Raw genomic sequence first — 22,633 nt, forward strand, 5'->3', positions numbered from 1 at the left:
AATTTAATTTATCTCAAAGGAAAACTATAGAAATATTTGACATGTTTTCTCTTAAGTAAATGCCACCCATTGTTTTACTTTGTTTGGTCTCACAATTCCATCTATATGCTAATCGAAAGTATCAACCATGACCTGGATGAACTGAAACACCATTTTTACTTTGACCATGTGTCCGCAGCAGCTGCGGGCAGTCACCGGTCGGGTCATTGCAGCCCAGTAGAAAGGTCACCACTGACCCATGCATACCTACGGGTATGCTCCACCTCCTCGGGCACAGCACAGCCAATTTACACTGACGGCCGGCCTCGGTTCCTGACATATAGCACTATTCATTGCTCTCATTATTGTCCAATAGAGACACTTTCCAGAGAATAATAAGGCAAAGAAAGAGACATTCCAGTGAACAGATGAGAGCTCCTTTAGAGTCGGACCGCAGACCACGAGAGCAGCTGTTCTATTTGTTTTCCCCTCAGTCATACCCTAGACCAAAGTGTACAGTTTTACAGTTGTACAGTCGCAGATTGGCTAACCTAAGCTAACAGCAGCGAACCATCCCATACTTTTATGACTTCCACATTACTCAATGGACCAGGTTTCAACTATTAGATCCACACACACTCAAATTCACAGATAATACAGTGTAGAATATTCATCCATATATACAACCATTTTCAAAAACAGGGATGCTGGGAATTGCTTCCTTCAGCCCAAAGTCAACTGGAATAGGCGAGAAATGTGGGTGTGAATGGTCATTTGTCTATATATATATATATATATATATATATATATATATATATATATATATATATATATATATATATATATATATGTGTGTGTGTGTGTGAATGGTCATTTGTCCATATATATATATATATATATATATATACAGTAAAGTCTCGTTATATCGATATTCAAGGGAGTCCGAAAAAATATCGATATAACCGGGACTATCGATATATCCGACCCTGTTTGCATGTAATTTTCTCCGTGCGTGCATAGAAATAGTATATATATATAGTGTAGTCTTCCTTCAGCCCAAAGTCAACTGGAATAGTATATATATATATATATATATATATATATATATATATATATATATATATATATATATATATATGGACAAATATATATATATATATATATATATATATATGGACAAATGACCATTCACACCCACATTTCTCGCCTATTCCAGTTGACTGTGGGCTGAAGGAAGACTACACTCTGACTCGTCCCCGGTCAGTCACAGGACAAATGACCATTCGCATGCACATTTCTCGCTAAGTGGGAACCGATCCCACGCTGCTCACATCTTTTTGCCATGGGCCACATTGTAGTTACGGTTTCCTCTCGGGGGGCCGTTATGAATTTGGGCAAGCAATTAGAATGTTTAATCCCCTCCATATATTACATACAGAAAGCAAAACAAATTAACTCATTCACTGCCATTCACAAATGTATTCGGGAATTCAAAATATGACATAGAGCACCATTCCCGAATTAGTTCTGGTTTTGTTTGTTCTTCCTTGGGTGCCGATAAAACACTGGCTAAACCTCTGGCAATGTTTTTTTCCCCTTCCACAAGGGGGTTAGCAATTTGTTCCAGCTTCAGCTGTTGTTAAAGCACTATATAAACCAAAATGTATGAATTGCATTGTATTTTGGATATTTTGATATGCCCTCATTTCAAGCTCATATCACTCCAGACCCATATTACTTAGGAATTAACTATATTCTGTTGATGAAAGAAGACAGTCTAAGGTACGGTACGCTGTACTGAATGTTTATGTAGTCCTAAAACTCAATATTCTGTGGGTCCAGGAATTCGAGTGACAATGACAAAAACCCTGGCACTGGAGTGGACACAGCTACGCACGTCTGGCAGTGAATGAGTTAATGAATAACTAGTTTTCAAATCTGAAATCAAGAATAATGACTGTTATTGTGTTTTACATATGACAATTTTACATATTAGTTTGGACTTTGGCAAGTAACATGGAATGTCACAAGTTTGATTTGCTTTCGCGGGCCGAATAAAATGATGTGGCGGGCCAGATTTGGCCCCTGGACCTTGACTTTGACACCTGTGTACGACACCACCGACAACAACAGTATAGATATGGATAAGAACAATACCTGCACATACATACCGTGCATTGGTTATAATACAGAATACATTAAATCATTAAAAATACATATAGAAACAATAAATATATGATATTAACTTAGTTGATTTTAATCAATATGGCAGGTTTGGTATAAATAAAAAGCTGGATATTTTTAATTCATGTCATTGCTGAAAGCTTTCAGCATGTTTTGTTATTGCTGTGATTATTATGGCTATTATTATTTTTTACATTTCATTTGATTGTACAGGCTATTTGAAGACAGCCCATTTAAGACAGCAATCACACGTCTGCTGAACTGTTTCATTTAACCCGTCAATGAAAGCAGTGAGTGACTTTCCCTTCCATTACATCTGTCTGAATTTCCACTCGGTCTGTCACGCTGTCACTCTTTCACCGTCTCCTTTCCATTCACTATTTTTACTACATTCCTTGAGGCAATCATCACCCCGCCAACCCCCCCTATGATTTTGAGGTAGTGAAGTCCTGCTCCTGAACTCCTTGGGGGTGGGGGGTTATGGCTGCTCATAAAATGGAGGTAAATGGTACAAGTACTCTCACTCTGCTTTCTTGGTGTCGTTTTAAGCTCCGGGCTATTTTATTGGCTTGCCTATAACCTCCGCATTTGAACCGAGTGATAAAAATATAACGCGTGTTATGAACTTCAATGAGTAACTACAGTGTTGCACGGTGCTGTGGTGAAATAATTCTGTCGCTGTGTCTGTGTTGGCGGCAGGAGGGGGGAGGGGCGCTGTTTCCATTTTTCTTCTACCGACCAAGGACTGAGTAAAATCAATAAACCACATTTGCGTTACAAGACACGGGGTCTGGATATCGTTATGTATGTGGGAGCTGGACCTTAATCAAAATTACTACAAAATAAGCATTCAGAATCATAATTTATTTTTAATAATAATAATAATAATAATAATAATAATAATAATACAATTCATTTTAAAGCACCTTTCAAAACTCTCAAGGTCACTTTACAGTCACAGGATAAGTTTTTCTGCGGGTTAGCAGCAGCAGCCACACGCGACAGCGTTCACTCAACCTGGAATAACTCAAAAAAATAGGCTAGCTAGCTAGCTAATAGATAGCTAATAATCTGCCAGATCGCCAGCTAGCTGATAGATAGCAAATAGCTTGCTAGCTAACAGATAGCCAATAGATAGCTAATAGCCAGCCAGAAAGATCGCCAGTTAGCTAATAGATTGCAAATAGATAACCAGATAGGGAGCTAGCTAGATAGCCAGCCAATAATCCATTTCATTCATCAGTGCCTTTCAAAACTCTGAAGGTCACTTTACAGTCACAGGATAAGTTTTTCTGTGGGTGAGCAGAGGCAGCCACACGTACAAGCGTTCACTCAACCTGGAATAACTCAGAAAGCTAGAAAGCTAGGTAGCTAGCTAATAGATGGCTAATAACTAGCAAGCCCGCTTTTGGGATCCCATGCTTTATTTTCACGACAGTGCCCATTGTCTGTCCACAATAGACCATTTGCATAATTTCAGCAGAAATGTTCTAATGTAAATGTAAATGCAATTTCTGCTAATCTGTGATTGTATTTGTTTGTGTTTTCAGATATTAATGAATGTGAAAGAGAACCATGCAAGAACGGAGGCCTTTGCACTGACATGGTTGCAAACTACTCCTGTGAATGCCCTGGCGAGTACATGGGGCGGAATTGTCAAAATAGTACGTATACTTTTATTCTTCATGTGCTTCTATTTGAAACAGAGGACTCCGTTTTTTTGTACCGATGGTTAATTCTTTAATGTGATTTCACACCACGGACACCACCATAGAACTACAAGTATAAAAATATAGCTATTATGTACACATAAACATTTGGACTTTACATGAATAAAATAAAACGTATGCAAGAAAATCGTACAAACCACTTTGCCTGCTTTCCGTCCGAAATGGAAGTTTTGATCTTCGTCCTTTTTATCTTTACCTTGCTAAATAGTACAACGATAAAGCATGTCCATTCTCGCCGTCTTCTCAGTAAAAATGAAACTTAAAGGACAACTGACACCATTTTTTTGGTTCCTAACTGACATCAGAAAAACGTTTTATACCATCTAAAATACCCAAAACACGCAGGTTGATATTTTTAGTCAAATGCAAAACACCAATAAAAATGAGTTAAAGTGTCCCAAAACTGCCACAAAATGACCTCGGAATGGCGAGTTTCAGAAGGTCCCGCCCCCTTGTTCGTGACGTCACGCCAAGTCGTCTTTGCCTTGCTCCAGAATCAAAACAATGGCTTCAGATTCGGAGAAGATGCTTTCTTGTAACTCATCCAGTTATGAATATGACCTAAATGTTTGCAACCGATTAAAGAATTCCTTCCGTATCAATTCGAGCCATCAGGACTCCAATGTAGCATCCCAGAAAATGCACAAGATGGCGCCCAAGCTCCGTTGGAAATGGCCTGATTTGTCTGCTGGGAATTTGTGTCAACTCGTATCAAATAGTTGTCTTGGTGCAACACACAACAATTCACCATCGCGTTATTTATGTGTGTTCCTTCTAATTTTGTCATCAACACGGATCAAAATGAAGTTTTCAGACCAAACAAAGTACCCAAAATGCATTGTGTGTCGCTTTCTTGGTCAGGGGCGTGACGTCACGTCAGGCATCGTCATCAACTCGAAAACAAGACTTCCTGAATATTCAGCCAGAGTCTTAAAACGTAAAATATAGCTATATGCCGTGGAATCTTTGGAAAATACGCTTAGTAGAAGTTATTTGAAGTGATTTTACAAATTATGGACACAACTTGTCCAGGGCGTAGGTTGTCCTTTAAAGTAGCGCGAAAAGTAAAACCTGTACCGAAAGTGACAACAACCCAACGTAATGTCAAGAAAAATAAAGCACAGACATTTGCTGGCCAACTATGGCATAGCAGTTATCGACAAACATCAACAGCATTTACACTTCATATTGCATTTTTTTTTTTTCACATCTGCTCTTTTTGCTAATTGCAGTGGTGACCACATGGCACGCTGTTTTTTTTTCCGTTCATGTTTTTAATGAGTCATTTTAATACAAAATAAAAATTACTACATTGAAACATAACAAAAAAAAACATTAAACCCCGACGCATAAAGTGACTAAATTCAAACATTACAATGCTCGTGACTCACAAACATTTTTTTTCTCCTAAAGTGTTCCCCTCGGCTATGCAGAGAATGAGAGAAAAAACGAGCTAAAATGCTTGAGTCTTATCACAAGTGGCTTTCTCTTTTTACAAAATACTCAGTCGCTCAAAAGGAATTTAGTGTGTTTATTATGCTTCTTCTGAGGATTTTTTTTTTTTTGCCGACTCACTGTAGGAGCAGATTAGGATTAATGTTCCGGGGGCAACTCCCGTAACGTGAGCCTGCGCTCCACTGTGACTGGCGAATATATTCATCTGCTTTTCTATCTCGCAACACGTCAACAGTTCACAGAAAGCATCCCTCATTTATTTTGCGGGTGCTGCTCGGAGAAGATATCCTTCTCCCGTGTTTGGATATATTGAGCTATGTTAGGGATATTGCATTTCACTTTTCTCGCTGCGTGGTTTTCCAAATCATATACAGCTATACCTCAGCTTACGATCGCTTTAGCTCACAAACTTTTCGCCTTCTGAACATTAAATTCGCAAGAATATAATCTTGGCATACTAACTAGTTTTCGGCGGACGAAACAAACCATGCAGCGCCACGGTGGCTAGCGGACTAGTTTTCAGCGGATGAACAACAAACCACACGGTCGAACAGCGCCACGTTGGCTGGCGGACTAGTTTTCCACTCCCACTTTGTTTGGATGCAGATGTGGTTTGTTATCGAGTGGAGTAGGAGAAAAGTTCATCTGCCGAACATTTATTTCCCAACCATTAAAAATTCGAATAATCCGTTCCCAGGTGCCCGTAAAACATAATTTTCTACTGAATGAGCCTTAAAACTACACAAAATATACCTTATTTTATATATAATAAACGTGTCTTGAATTGTAATTCAATAAATAAACTGTACGGTATAATAAAGTCGTTTTATTTACCTATGTGATGGTCGTGTCGTTGCCTCTTAATGATATCCGAGTGAAGTTGCCGTGCTTTCCCTCACTCACGATGTCCCATGCTAGCTGCTTTTCGTTAATCTTAAGAAAGATACATTTTTCAACCTTTTCTATTGCTTGAGACCGTTGCTTAGACAACACAAAAACACCCTTAGCCTTAGTTCGTTCTTGGTGGGGTCTTTTTTGGTCCCATAAGAGCAAAAGTATCCGCGCTAACAAACCACGTCTGCACTCAAAGAAAGAGAGAGATGAAAACTAGTCCGCCAGCCACTGTGGCACTCCGGGCAGTTTGGTTTGTTTGGCGAAAACTAGTTTGTATGCTAAAGTTATATTCTTGCAAATGTAATGTTCGTAAGGCAAAAAGTTCATAAGATAAAGCGTTCGTAAGCTATCACTGTACTGTAAATATAACATGCAAGCTGTAACAGTTGATCGACAAAGCTTAGTTAACTTGAAATGTAGATCTTTGGTCAAAAACGATCGGGCAACCCCGCCGGAAGACATACAGGTGTTTTCCGTTCAACCCCACGTTGACACCTGCTGCCGGATAGATGTGGTTATTATTTTATTCATCTCGCCATCTGCTGCATGCTCATTAGTAATGCTGCGCTAATTTATTTAGGCTGTAGGTAAGGTTTGCGTGAGACGGATTCAGCTGTCAGAGCACGGCGGTGGTGCCGTTAGTGATGCGGGCTGTCGCGGAACTGATGTATGCACAGGGGCCAGAGGGCCAAGGCTCGGGGGCTGACTGCCTCCGCTGCTCTGATAGACGACTGGCAGGCACATCATTAAGAGTCCCCACTCATGTTTGCAAGGTGAGAAGGAACACGGCTTTGAGGCAGCATGTTGTTAGGTTACGACTCGTCGGATGGCCAATATTTTAATACAGTGATACCTCGTTTTACAAACCCGAAGCTGCCTCAATGAGTGATGTGTCGTTCGCAAACGAACCCGTCCTAACAACAAAATGGCAGCTGACTGTTTTTGTCCTCTATTCCCCACCCCTAGTATTTTAGAGTTGAAAGGCAGAGTGTATACTGCAAGGTTAAAATATCCCATCAATCACAAAAACAACCCGCACAAGACATCTGTACACTTGATGCAAAAAGCTATCAACCCACCTAAAAAGAACACAAATGATGAAGAACTAGATAAAATGATCACAGAGAAAGCACTTACAAAGGATCATTCCTCAAGATGGTGAAAGAAGAAGGTTACGTTCCTCATCAAGTGTTTAATGCTGATGAAACCGGCCACTCCATTCCATCAAGCCATCAACGACCATCAAAGGTAAATGAAATGACTTTATTATATAGTACAGTTTATTTCTTTAATTATAATACCATAGCACATTTATTATACATAAAACAAGGTATATTTTGTGTAGTTTTAAGGCTTAGAAAATTAGAAAGTAGAACATTATGTTTTATGGGGACCTGGGAACGGATTATTCTCATTTTAATGGTTTCCGATGGGAAATAATTTTTTGGGATGCACACACACACACACACACACACACACACACACACACACACACACACACACACACACACACACACACACACACACACACACACACACACACACACACACACACACACACACACACACATACGCCTTACATACTCTGTCTGGGAACCAATTAAGTTTGTAAGCCAAGGCATCACTGAATATAGAAGACACAGCTGGAGATATTGTGAAAATAGCACGACGCGATGTTAAATGGCTTTTAAGGTTTTATTATCGAAAGGTTCTTTGTGGACGACCAAAAATTTGATGAAGGGCGAGTGGTATTGCAACATTTCTACACGGCTATCATCGAATCCATCCTGTGTTCTTCCATCACCGTTTGGTTTGGGGCCGCCACAAAAACAGTTAGGACGGCGGAAAAAATCATTGGCACCGCCCTACCCACTCTCGAGGACTTGCACACTGCAAGAATCCAAACTAGGGCGCGGAAAATTATACTGGACCCTCCGCACCCTGCCCACCACCTTTTCCAGCTACTCCCCTCAGGCAGGCGCTACCGATCCATGCGCACCAAATCCAGCAGACATTTATACAGCTTCTTCCCCCAAGCCATTAACTCTTTGAACAGTAGCCCCCCAAAAAATTTTTGATGATGATACTAGTGCAGCGTTTTCAACCGGAAACAAATTCCTTGTGTGTTCTACATACTTGGCAATAAAGATGATTCTGAAGTGAGTTCATCTATGACAGGGGTCTCAAACTACGGTTTCCTCTCAAGGGCCGTTATGAATTTGGGCAAACCATTAGAATGTTTCATCTCCGTCACATATCTCATACAGAGCGGCCAAAAAATTAATGAATAAGTAGTTTTCAAATCTCAAGTCAAGAATAATGACTGTTATAGTGATAAAAGAAGAGAGTCTAAGGTACAGTACGCTGTACTGAATGTTTATGTAGTCCTAAAACTCAATATTTTGTGGGTCCAGGAATTCGAGTGACAATGACAAAAACCCTGGCACTGGAGTGGACACAGCTATGCACATGTCTGGCAGTGAATGAGTTAATGAATAACTAGTTTTCAAATCTGAAATCAAGAATAATGACTGTTATTGTGTTTTACATACGACAATTTTACATATTAGTTTGGATTTTAGCAAGCATCATGGCACTTGACATGCTTGATTTGCTTCCGCGGGCCAAATAAAATGATGCGGCGGGCCAGATTTGGCCCCCGGGCCTTGACTTTGACGTCTTTTTTTAGCTCAGCCTTTTGTTGCTTCCACCAGTCAGTGGTTAGCTTAATCCAAACATCATGTAGCAAAGCAAACAAAATGTTAGCATGCCTGTCAATGTTATTCATCAATGTTGTACCGATTACACACTTGGTGGCTCAGTTTCCTGTAACACTTTTGGCGACAGAAAAGATGCTTCACTTGGCATCACTGCTCTCTTTCCTCGTTTCTCCCAGTCCCTTAAACCCACTGGTATGAATATTTTAAGACGATCAAGGATCAGATTGTTTGTGGAGCTAACCGCTATTCCCATCTGCAACAAGCTTATTTCCATCCTCTTCGTATCCGTGAAGTCGTATGATCATTGTGTGGTCTTGTTGGCCAGACATGTCGCGTCTCCACGGGGTGTTATTCTCCAGTGACAGATGCAGACGGATAAATCAACATTCCGCTGTAAAGCGGAGGCCAAGATGCCAAAAAGTCATGAAGAGTGATTAGTTGCCGTTGAAGCGTAAGTCGTAAAATTGATTAGACAACAAACTGGTTCACCCCTTAACAGGTATGTCTGGCTTTTCTTTCAACCGGAAAAGTGCAGTTTTAGTCCCTATTTGGACCTCAATATATTGAGCAGGACATTGAGTAAATTCTTTTCATCCTGCGTCATAAGTGAGAATAAGTTTTTAAGAATTTATCAAGATTAATAAGAATTTATCAAGGCTGGTCGAACCATTAACTCATTAGTGCGCCTGAAAATACATTTATCAAATGGAACACTCAAGCCGTCATATAAATCCAAATTACTTGGAGAATGTATGCATGTGCGTGTGAGTGTGTGTGTGTGTGAGTGCGTATGCGCGTGTGTGTCGCACACCTAGTCCCCATGGTGGTGTAAAAACGTGTGTGTGCATATATATAAACATATCCATATATATAAATACATATATCCATATATATAATATCCATATATATATATATAAACATATATCCATATATATATATATATATATATATATATATATATATATATATATCCATATATATAATATATATATATATAATATCCATATATATATATATATATATATATATATATATATATATATATATATATATATATATATATATATATAGTGTGATAGTGTGTGGAGTTATATTTTCATGTTTGGCGCAAGACTAGCGCAAAACATGTAATTGTGTCAACATGAGTTTTTTCACCACTTGCATTGCTATAAGGTCCAGAAAATACATTTGTTTTTACAAATATAACATTTTGTCTTCTGTACTTGGAAGACAAACCATGACTTTGTTTGCTGCCGTTGTCTGAGCTGTACTTCAAGATCTGCACCATGACTGAAATTCCACTGTGTGTTCTTTGTACAGAATGCTCTGGACCACTGGGCATGGAAGGCGGCATAATCTCTAACCAGCAGATAACAGCATCCTCCACCCACCGGGCTCTATTTGGCTTGCAGAAGTGGTACCCGTACTTTGCGCGCCTCAACAAGAAGGGCCTGGTGAATGCATGGACTGCAGCTGAAAATGACAGATGGCCATGGATTCAGGTAATTACGCATTAAAATCGAAAGGCCGAAACACCAAGCTGAGTCAAGGCCACTAAGACATGAGTCAACACGCAGTTTGATTGTCTGTTCTCGGCGGAATCCGTGTTTATTTTAAACGGCGACGCTAATGCGGACCTTTCTTACTTGTTTGTTGAAGTATACATTGTTGTTGGGTTTTGATGTGCGGAAATCAATTTCTTGGGGTCACCTGGGTGGTATATTTGTATATATATATATATATATATATATATATATATATATATATATATATATATATATATATATCACTGGAAACAAACTCCAAACAAAGATAGAAATGAATTGTGTAAATACATCTTTAAAAAAATAGTCAGTGGTCGTTTCAGACTCAAATTTACAAGGTGTGTCAGAAGAGGCTACAGGACTGATGTCACAAAGAATAGGACTACTAGTAGCTGCTGTCAATTGCTGAGCATCTGACAGTTTCTCGCCGGGAAAATATAACCGTGCTCAAGCAACCGTCTCAAAGGCTGCTCCTTACAGTAGCATAATTACAGAGCAGCAGCTATAATATAGCTTGCTAGACAGATAGATATCACAATTGATAGCTAGCCAGCGATCTAGCTAGATAGATATCGTACTCGTCCCCGCGAGGTAAATTGGATATATAAACAACTACATGCAAAATCATTCAAACCAGAAGGCTGGGCTTTTGGTCTCCATCTTGTGCCGCTGCACAGATTTACAACAGCATTTACTTTCCACTTTGAGGTCATAAATCAACACAGCGGTAAACTAATGGGACGCTTCGCTAGCTACTGTCTCTCAGCGACGGTACTGTGGTAGAAATGATGGTCTTGTGTTCGCTATGTTTTGCCCAAAAGAGCAACTTATTTTTTTTCTTTCAGCAGTACTTGCTTCAGAGTATTGTCTAGACTCTAGACTCTAGACAGTGACGATACTGTCTAAAGACCGGAGAAACAGAAATGCTACCTCAAGACAAATGACACAACAAAAAAGGGATTTGTCGAAGAAACTCATGAGGCAAACAACGAGAGACGAGGTGATTGGTACATGCAAAGGTTGAGGAGACCAGGACATCAAACATTCAGGCAGTTTATTTGGCTTTAATGATGTCATGGGGGATGTTGAGCGGGATGCTGTCGGGATTGTGTGTTTCGACATGTGGGTTCGGATAATTGGGACATGTACAGTTGGATCAGGGTATCGGGAATATTCTGGAGCGTTTTTTATTTTCTAAAACGACTTGGCAGACTGTATTTGGATGTCTTGAATGTGACGCAGGTAATACTGACAGATGACAACCTTGTCAGTGAAGGGATTTGATTCTTCCGGCTATTGGAAAACGTTGTTCTGATGCATTGTGCGTTTTTGGGAGTTAGTCAGTGGAGCTCTCTCCTCTGAACCTCGACAAATGAATCACAAAAGCAACAGACTTTGAATAATACATCACAGCCTTGCCTACAAGCTCGCATGCGCTGTATTTGTTTGTGTTGGTTCATGCACTTGTTTCTCCTCACACATCTTCGCAATGCAGTGTCTCTTTTTTTTCACTCCGCTGTCTTTTCTACAGCGAGCTCATGCGTAAAAATGCATGTGAACACTCCTGGGAAATATAGTACTGCTCTGACCAATATCAGCAAAATAGGGTTTGAACCAACACGGTTGAGGGAATCAAAAACTCAGAGAATGTCTATGCCTCATTGAATATGTGTTAAAAAGTCAATATAATCATGAGCGTCCGCAGCGTCCATGTGATAGCCACCGCCGTCAGAACCCGAGATTCCTAGCTATGCGCCACCGCGATGCCAACTTCAAAATAAAGGTCAAACAGTAATACCTCTGTGTAAGCGCTCAGTCGTACAGGAGTGGTCCATTGATGAAAAGGTTTCTTCAGCCGCCATTGTACTTCTTTGAAGGTGTCGGACGTTTCGCTTCTTATCCAAGAGGCTTCGTCAGCAAACTAAATCTTTTGCTGGTAGTTTCGGGCCTATACATATCCCTACGGTCTAGACGTGGCGGTGCTAGATTCTGCTATTATTGGTCCCTGCTCCCAGGTTCCCTGCGGGAGTAGAGCAGGGACCAATCATAGCAGAGTCTGGTCCGCCACGTCTGGACCGTAGGGATATATTAGTAGGGCCGAAACTACCAGCAAAAGATTTTAGTCCACTGACGAAGTCTCTTGACTAAGAAGCGAAATGTCCGACACCTTCAAAGAAGTACAGAAGACGGCTGAAGAAACCTTTTCATCGATAAACAGTACTACCGTATCACGATATTGATGCGTTAGGTCTCATTGATGCTGAAGCTAGCCTAAGGAAGCAATAGTTGCTGCTGCTGACTTGACTGACTTTTTTGACTGCAGGCTAGCCTGCTGGCTGTCACTCTTGGTACACAAATGCGCACTGAGGCAATCAAGTCAATCGCGCATGTGACTTTTTCTCACACTGCACAGCACCCCTGTTGTTACATAGAAAAACATGCCCAAAAAGGACAAACTTCGGTTAATCATACCCTCAAAATGATGAATGTTTCTTTCAAACTAGGTCAGGCATACAAACCCGTGAACCAAGGTCTCAGCAGGATTACTTCCAAAAATGCATCACTCAAACAAATGTATGCATCAGTATTAGCACTCAAGTGTCAGAGGTATGTTACTGAGCGTTCATTAAAAATGTGAAGGATCACCCCAATTACCTCGGTAGTGGCCTTTTAGTAACTGAGCCTCTAATTAGCGAAAGAAGTATATGTCTCTGTGGAGGGGAAGTCAAAGAAGAAATGCCCTGAATGGGAAAGAGTGGGTCACTGGAGCTACACAGTTCTAAGTAATGTCCTTATATATAATTAACACTATAAGTTGCTTTAAGTTAGCCGGGAAAATCTTACTTTTGTAACCTCTGTTTAAACTGCAAGAAGTAGAATCATCGTAGCTCAGCATATCATGATCGGTGTATTTTCTATCTTTTTGGCCATGACATTTATCAAGGGGGAGACTCTGCTGAGCGGTTGTGCCTTTTCAGCAGCGCAAATTTTCCAGCACAGTTTTTGATTGGGAGGAATGTCAGTGCCATTTGACTGTCATCACTGGATAGTTTAGGGGAGATTGTGAGCGGAAAGGTTGGTGATGTTGGACAGTCTGCTGCTGGATGGATGCATGGCTTGAGGAGGCCGTGATGAGAAGAAAGGAGCGCAGATGCGTATGTGGAACTGTCGCGGCTTGGAATTGATGCAGATTTACATGGGGCAGGAGATGTGAGATAATCTCTTTTCGTCAATGGATGCTACAGCTTCGTCTTCCATTCAAAACATAGCTTGTAGCCGACGTGCACATTTCACCATGACATCCCTGATCCACTGGTGAAAAGGACGCTTTGATCTGCTCCTCTTTCGTCTAGAACTGCTCCATATGACAATGATGGTGAAGAAAGTGGTGGCTGTCTGTGTCTTTGTGTAGTCATATTATTATTATTATTTTTGTTCTTTTGAAGATGGCGCCGCAAAATTGGCCGCCTTGACAGCAGATCCTGGGTTTTGTTTTACTACTTATTGCTTTCCTTTACCCTTCCTTTCATAACTTTGCTGTTGTGAAATGTAAATTCTTCTACTGCGAGACTAATCAAGGCGAATGTAATGTAATCTAATCTAGACAAGGGTAGTGATAAAGGAAAAAAAAAGAGTGGTTATTCTCATTTCAACTTTTTTTCTGTTCATTGAGCATATTGGCCCTTTAGCAGCAAATGATATTTGGGAACTAGTAGAATTCAGTGGAATTTGCTGTCAATATGATTCTTTGAAAGGAAATTATTGAAAATGATCTTTGAAATTGATCAGTTTTAGATGCAATTCAAAAACATTTGCTGATTAATATTGGAAGTACTTGGTACTAGAGGTCTCGTGAATAGCTAGTTTTGATTTGTTTGCGCCTTATTTAATGAAATTGGACTTTCGAAACTGCTTTCTATATTTCATGAGGTAGTCTCAGTGTGATACTGTATTAAAATCGGTTTGATGAACTGAAACTTTTTGGATGTGATAAATATGCCATGAACAGAAAAGTCAGGAAGGGTGGCAAATATACGTTTTCACTGTATTGCATCAATAAATTATCTTTCTGCTGCTATGACATTTAATATTATGATGTAATGTGTCATTTTTATTGTAATGTAAAATGCAATACATGGGCCATGAACATAAAAAAAGATTTAGACAATTTCTGAATATTCAGGGGGGGAAAATAAGCTATTTATCGTAGATACCAGAGGGAAAAAGAGTGCAATACATCTGTGATGCACTGATAATGAAATTGCAGTCTACTGAGTTTTTTCTCTTAACCTCTTCTTCCCTGGTACAGTGATACCTTGGCTTACGAACTTAATTGGTTTCCAGACAGAGTGTGTAAGACGAAAAGTGTGTATCCTAAAAATTAATTTCCCATAGAAAACCATTAAATTGAGAATAATTCGTTCCCAGGTCCCCATAAAACATAATTTTCTACTTTCTAATTTTCTAAGCCTCAAAACTACACAAAATATACCTTATTTTATGTATAATAAATGTGCTATGGTATTATAATATCCTCATCAATTGCGTTCTGTTTAGCTGGGTTGATAGCTTTTTGCATCAAGTGTACAGATGGCGTGTGCGGATTGTTTGTGGAGCCTAATTGATGTAATATTTTAACCTTGCAGTCTACACTCTGCCTTTGAACTATCAAAGTTGAAACTCTCTCACTGTCGTCTGCTTGTCTCTTTGTTTAAACCACCCCCCTCACTGTTGCGTTCTTGACCAATCACGTGGCCTTAACCGAAGACTGGGGGCGGGGAATAGAGGACAAAAACAGTCAGCTGCCATTTTGTTGTTAGAAGAATGTGCTCGTTTGAGAACGACACATCACTCATTGAGAGCTCAGTGTACGAAAAACGTTCATATGCCAAGGTAAAGTTTTTATGCCAAGGTAATATTTTCAGAAATTTAGCGTTTGTAAACCGAAAAGTTCGTAAGCCAAGGGGTTCGTAAACCGAGGTATCACTGTAATTTACACGACACCCTATTGGCAGTCGACACCGAGATGGCAGATTGGCTTTGGAACGGAAGGATTGATTAAATGTTCTATCTGATCACAGACTTTCTAAAAAAAAAGATGGATGGCCCTGACAAGCCAGAGTCAAAAGGCTGAATTGATTTCTATGACTTCAATTGGTGCACTGGGCATCCATACACAATCCCCCCGCCAAGCTCGACAATTGTGGCATCTGCAACACTTTTGTTGATTTATTTTCCCCTGATTCCCACAGATAAACCTACAGAGGAGAATGAGGGTCACGGGCCTAATTACCCAGGGCGCAAAGCGAATTGGCAGCTCAGAGTATGTCAAGTCATACAAAGTGGCATACAGCGACGACGGGAAGACCTGGAGAACGTACAAAGTCAAGGGCAAAGATGAAGACATGGTAAGAAAGACATCCACAAAAAATGTCCACAACGATATAGAGGACAGAATTTCCATTATTGAAGGAACAGCGCAGCAGTCAGAGACTGTTCAACTCACTCAAGGACAGGGCAAAGGACAAGTTGAGAGTGCTGTTTAATTATCTCTCACACGCTGCACTTATCTTGCTACCTGTTACCCCCATCCCTTTTATGATTTTTTTTTCATTCTATTTGTGGAAGAGGAGAAACCAAATGGGTCACAAAACACTGTCGTTCCTGACAGCAAACTAACCCTGTCCTCAGTTGAGCCCTGCTCCGGATAATGTTGACCTCCAAAACGTTTTAAAATGAAGACTGCTGGGCAAGAAGTCCTGATACAGACCGGATTTAGTCACTGTGGACCGGAACAACAAGAATAACTCACAAATTATGTGCGCCATGATGGCGTCCTAGCCAAAATAATATGCTAGCATTGACAAATGTAGCATTATTGATGATAGAACGTTTTTATATACACAAACATATACAAATTAGTTGAAATGAAATAACACATGATGTTTACGGATGTGTATATAAAAATGTTCTGTCAATTGATGAGTGAACAAACGCATACGTCAGAACTTTACAAAGATGGTCAAAGTAATTAGGTTCACTTTTTGGCATTTTAACATGATAATTAACATTAAAGGACAACCGATGCCACCGGACAAGTTGTGTCCATAATTTGTAAAATCACTTTAAATGACTTCTACTGAGCGTATTTTACAAATATTCCACCGCATATAGCTATATTTTATGTTTTAAGAGTTGTGCTGAATATTCAGGAAGTCTTGTGTGAGAGTTGGTGACGATGCCTGACGTGACGTCACGTCTGGAACGCCCCTGACCGAATGCGACACACAATGCATTTTGGGTACTTTGTTTGGTCTGAAACCATCGTGTTGATGGCGAAATTAGAAGGAAAACACATACATAATGCGATGGTGAATCGTTGTGTGTTGCACCAAGACTACTATTTGAAACTAGTTGACACAAATTCCCAGCACATAAATAAGCCCATTTCCAATGGAGCTTTGTCGCCATCTTGTGCATTTTTTTGGGAGCTACATTGGAGTCCAGTCGCCTCAAAATGATACGGAAGGACTTCTTTAATCGATTGCAAACATTTATGCTTTCCGCTTCAGAACTATTTGAATCACATTCATAACTGGATGAGTAACAATAAAGCATATTCTCCAAATCTGAAGCCATTGTTTTGATTCTAGAGCAAGGCAAGACGTCCTAGCGTGACGTCACAAACAAGGCAGTAGGACCTTCTGAAACTCGCCACTTCCGAGGACATTTTGAAGTAGATTTGGGACATTTTAACTCATTTTTATTGGAGTTTTGCATTTGACTAAAAATATCAGCCTGCGTGTTTTGGGTATTTTAGATACGATAAAACATTTTTCTGATGTCAGTTAGGAAACAAAAAAATGGTGTCGGTTGTCCTTTAAATAATAATTGTAAATGGTAATGACAAAGTGGACAAAAAATGTCAACAAAGTCAGGTCCTGTCAAATTCACTGTTTCCATTCCAAGACCACCAAATAAATGAGGATATCTGAAGCGGAGATGTGGGTGGCCGGGGTGGATACCATCATAGTTTCAAGATTTCACAAGATAGGATTTTGTACCGATCTGTCGTGGTGAAGAAGGAGCTGAGCCAAAAGATGAAGCTCTCAATTTACCAGTCGATCTACATCCCAACCCTCATCTGTGGTCACAAGCTATGGGTTGTGACCGAAAGAACAAGATCTCATACACAAGCAGCCGAAATGAGCCTTCTCCATCGGGTGTCCGGGCTCTCCCTTTGAGACAAGGTGAGAACCTCAGTCATCCAGGAGGGGCTCAGACTCGAGCCACTTCTTCTCCATATAGAGAGGAGTCAAATGAGGTGGCTCTAGCATCATATTAAGATGCCTCCTGGACGCCTCTCTGGTGAGGTTTTCTAGGCATGCCCCAGTGGCAGAAGACCCTGGGGACCACCCAGGACACACTGGAGAGACTATTCACCCAGCTGGCCTGGGAACGCCTCAGGATCCGCCAGGACGAGCTCGAAGAAGTGGCTGGGTAAAGGGAAGTTTGGATGGACAAGATCGCACTCATAAAATGACAAATTGGCAAATGCCAAACTGTAAATATGCAAGGTTGAACTCAATCTGCACCTCAAACAAGACATGTTTTCATCAACTAAAAATGCTTGACAGGGAATGTGAAAGTTAGGCAGATGTACCATTTCACGGTGTACCATTTCACGGTGCATGATCAGAAGAAATAATTATATAATAGGACCAGTAATTCAAAATACACTAGTGTTCTGATGAATTACCGGCTCAAATAGTGTGAGAAATTGTCTCTTTTCGATACGCTTGAAGCTCATTGACCTTGAAGGAGAGCAATTTGCTCAGCTTTGAGTAGACGCCAGAGACATTGGTACCAGACTGCTACATAATGGTATACCCGATCTCTTCTAGCACCCTCATCACCCCCCGTATGCTACATGTGTTTTCATCCCCTGTGACAGATTTTCAGAGGAAATGTCGACAACAACGCTCCATCGGCCAACTCTTTCACCCCACCCATTGAAGCCCAGTTTGTGCGGATTTATCCCCAAGTCTGCAGAAGGCACTGTACTTTGCGGATTGAACTGCTTGGATGTGAGGTAACAGGTGAGTGAACGGACGGATTACACGCTCACCCACTTTAGTTGGCGTTTGCTAATAGGGTAATCTACAATTTGGGAAGCAGAAAACAGAAGTAAAAATGTCATTGCTGTCTCCAGGTTGTTCAGAACCATTGGGGATGAAATCGGGTCATGTCCAGGACTACCAGATCACAGCCTCATCCGTCTTTAGGACACTCAACATGGACATGTTCACTTGGGAGCCTGGAAAAGCCCGTTTGGACAAACAGGGCAAAGTGAATGCTTGGACCGCAGGACGTAGTGACCAGTCACAGTGGCTACAGGTAAGGAATGCCCCGAGCTCACTTGAAGTTACGCCATTACTTTAATATTATAATATTAAAAGGAGGGTGATGTCACTCTGACATCTGTTTTTGAAAGTATTTCCTCAAAGGCTGCGTTAGCTACAATACATCTTTTTCAAGTGTCTCCAAACTGTTTTCCCTGAATGCAATAGACAGACAAATGTTCCAAGTAGGTGCTTTTCTTAGCCCTAATCGGAACTTTTTGGAACATGTTGCCAACATTTATTTCAAAATGAGAAAAACATAATTAAAAAAAAAATCGATGAAAAGGTTTCTTCAGCCGTCATCTGTACTTCTTTGAAGGTGTCGGATGTTTCGCTTCTTATCCAAGAGGCTTCGTCAGCAAACTAAATTATTTTGCTGGTAGTTTCGGGCCTAGATATATCCCTGCTGACCAGACGTGGCGGTTCCAGAATCTGCTATGATTTATGATTTATCAACATCGCAGGGATAATACTAGTGGGCCTCAATCGGCAGGACATATGCACCTAAAAGCTAGCAACCACTCATTTGACGACAATGAGATAAAAATCTTAGCAAAAGAAAATAGATGGATTGAAAGGGGAGTAAAAGAAGCTATTTTCATAAAACAGCAAAATCAAGTGTACCACAAGTCAAGTCGTTATCACCGCTGTTTGTATTCATTCTTCAACCTCTACCCATTCACTAAATCGCCATGGTGGGGTGAAGTTCAATATGGATTGTTCGTACAACAGTCTTCTTCGGCAACATACGCTTAGTTATGCTGATGAGGTAATACCAGAGCAAATGGGGCAATCAGGCCAGTCGTAGACCTCATACTCAGGTAGAACAATAGAAGTAATCAGTCAGAACAATAGAAGTAATCAGTGTAGTCGCAGGGAGTAGTCCCCTGTTCCCCCTAACCTGAGAGCAGGGACCAATCATAGTAGTCTGGCATCGCCACGTCTGGATAGTAGGTATATATATAGGTCTGCAACTACCAGCAAAAGACTTTAGTTCGCTGACGAAGCCTCTTGAATAAGAAGTGAAACGTCCGACACCTTCAAAGAAGTACAGATGACGGCGGAAGAAACCTTTTCATCGATGGACCACTCCTGTACGACTGAGAGCTTACACAGACGAAATAAGAAAATATATACATTTGTCACTTTGGACATTGGTGGATCTATTTCCATTGGTAGGCAACCAATCGCTCGGTGTAAAAGTTGGCGCAACTTTATTTTTGCATCGAGGCCATTCAAGTTTAACATGTGCTTAACACCTTGTTGGGCATGCTGACACACTGAGGTGGCCTGCCCCCTGACGTACTTGACAAAAATATATCATCCGCAAGTGGAGTTCTTGCAGTTCTTTCAAAATGTACTTTTAATGTTGCTCGTCTTGCAAAACAACTACAGAGAACTCCGCCCATGTGCTGCGAATGCTCTCTGTAACTATTCTGCCCCGAAACAATTTGTAGCATTTACCCATATTGATGGACCTTCCTGTCGTTGACTGAGTGCAGTTATCTTGGACTTCAGCTGAGGTTTAGCATCTCCATCAAAGCCCTCATTCATTAGTTCCCATTACAGTAAACGATGGCTGGAAATATCTCATTAAATGCGAAAGATCAGCCCCTGGAAATGAACCATTGCCTCCCTAGCTTTCTGTTTAACAAGCCAAGTCTGATACATTTAAGAGTTATTGTCAATTTAGCAACTCATTTGGATGATCTGTTGTGTTGCTGCAATCGCCTTTCAAAGGCAAAAAACGCTGACCTTCTTTTCAAGTGAGCCCCCCTTGCTCCAAATTCAATCTGTAAAACCGATGCATTGGGAATGGCAATGTGGATCATCCTCCTCAAGGAATTGAAGATCAGTGATTTTTTTGATTTATTAGCCCTACGACTGTGCCTGCCGCTCCAGCCTGTTCGTGGATGACACCGTTCGGTCGTCACACTGACTTATCTCGACGGAATGAGATTGCTTGGGCTCAAATTTGATGTTTTTTGCTTACACTGAAAGTTTAGGTTAAGATCTGAGGTTCAGGGAGGGTGTTTGAGGGAAATAGACGCATACTTAGGCTGGCCCTATCCAGACCAGAGACGTCAGCTGAGCAAAAATTGATTGTTGTTGGTCAAAGATACTTGTCTCATATTACATGCTGTGCTCGCAGGAATCTTTCGACGCGATATAGTTGCGCTGTGAAAAATCGATGTTCGCTGACAAGGGCCCTTTTTTGCGTGCAAATACAAAACACCTACTTTTAAAAGTGAGCACAAAGAGAGTCGTACCACCTTGGCTTCTATTGAACCTGACGAATCAAGTCGTTATCACCGCTGTATGTATCCATTCTTCAACTCCAACCCATCAGTTATCTTTGTTGTGCCACCGCGGCAAATAATTGATTCGGAGCCACATTACAAAATTCGTTTCAACCGTACAAATTAATGAAATAAATCATCCTTAATGACAAGTTAAGCTTTCTGATTAATCAAGACACCTAGTGCTTTCCCTGCTGTGCACCGCGGGGTAGCTGCTCAGGCGCTAATAGCAAAACCGTACAACTTGATGCATTCGGTTTCACTTTAACTCATTCACTGCCATTTCCGAATTTATTCGGGTTTTCATTTTTCTTGCAGAGGGGTGCCGAAAAAGTGCGAGTCAGACCTCTGACTATGTTTTTTCCCTTCCATGAGGGGGCAGCATTTGGCTTTTGTCAATGTTTACGGTTTGTTACAGCTTCAGCTACTGTTCAAGCGCAATGTGCGTATTCTGCGCCATATTTCTGTCTGCGACAGCTCACGGACATCTCATACATTTATATACAAAATTATTTGTCAAAAGGACGATCATTTGTCTTTCGGTGAATGAAAACAGAGTTGAAATTGATTGTGGAAATTAAATAAATAAATAAATAAATAAATAAATAAATAAATAAATACACACAGATACACGATTGCAAATAAATAACTAAAAATAAACAAATACGTAGATACAAATAAAAAATAAATACACACGTAGATACATACATGCAAATAAATCAAAACAAATACATAAATAGATAAATAAATAGAGAAATGCATAAATAAATAAATAAAAATAAATAAATACACCCCTATACATACATGCAAATAAATAGCAAATATATAAATACAAATAAAATGAATAAATACACACAGATACATACTGTACATGCAAATTAAAACAAACCAAAATAAATAAATACACACAGATACATGAATGCAAATAAATAACTAAAAGGAAAACAAATAAATACATACACCCCTATACATACATGCAAATAAATAATAAATAAATACCAATAAAATGAATAAATAAATACACACAGATACATACTGTACATGCAAATTAAAACAAACAAACCAAAATAAATAAATACACACAGATACATGAATGCAAATAAATAACTAAAAGGAAAACAAATACATACATGCAAACAAAAAATAAATAAACACACACGTAGATACATACATGCAAATAAATTAATACAAATACATAGATAAATAAATAAATAAATGCATAGATAAATACATACATACAAATAAATAAATACACACCTATACATACATGCAAATAAATAACATTAAATAAATAAATACAAATAAAATAAATCAATACACACAGATACATATATGCAAATGAAAACAACAAATAAATAAATAAATAAATAAATAAATACATTCTTACAACAAATCTGAAACATTCAACAGTCGCGAGGAAAAGCA

General features: G+C 39.9%; 1 protein-coding gene across 1 annotated transcript in view; it reads left to right on the forward strand.

Annotated features, from left to right (window-relative positions):
* The window catches only part of edil3a (EGF like and discoidin domains 3a), a 105,687-nt gene that overhangs the window by 58,976 nt on the left and 24,078 nt on the right, over positions 1 to 22,633 (forward strand). Inside the window, exons 3-7 of the mRNA XM_088995445.1 lie at positions 3,714 to 3,827; positions 10,283 to 10,464; positions 15,759 to 15,914; positions 18,461 to 18,605; positions 18,719 to 18,903. Coding sequence (XP_088851571.1) covers positions 3,714 to 3,827; positions 10,283 to 10,464; positions 15,759 to 15,914; positions 18,461 to 18,605; positions 18,719 to 18,903 — 782 coding nt within the window. The remainder of the gene's footprint in view (positions 1 to 3,713; positions 3,828 to 10,282; positions 10,465 to 15,758; positions 15,915 to 18,460; positions 18,606 to 18,718; positions 18,904 to 22,633) is intronic.

The sequence above is a fragment of the Hippocampus bargibanti genome, linkage group LG04 (assembly GCF_051943395.1).
Source record: "Hippocampus bargibanti isolate YZ-2025 linkage group LG04, ASM5194339v1, whole genome shotgun sequence".
NCBI classification, from domain to species: domain Eukaryota; kingdom Metazoa; phylum Chordata; class Actinopteri; order Syngnathiformes; family Syngnathidae; genus Hippocampus; species Hippocampus bargibanti.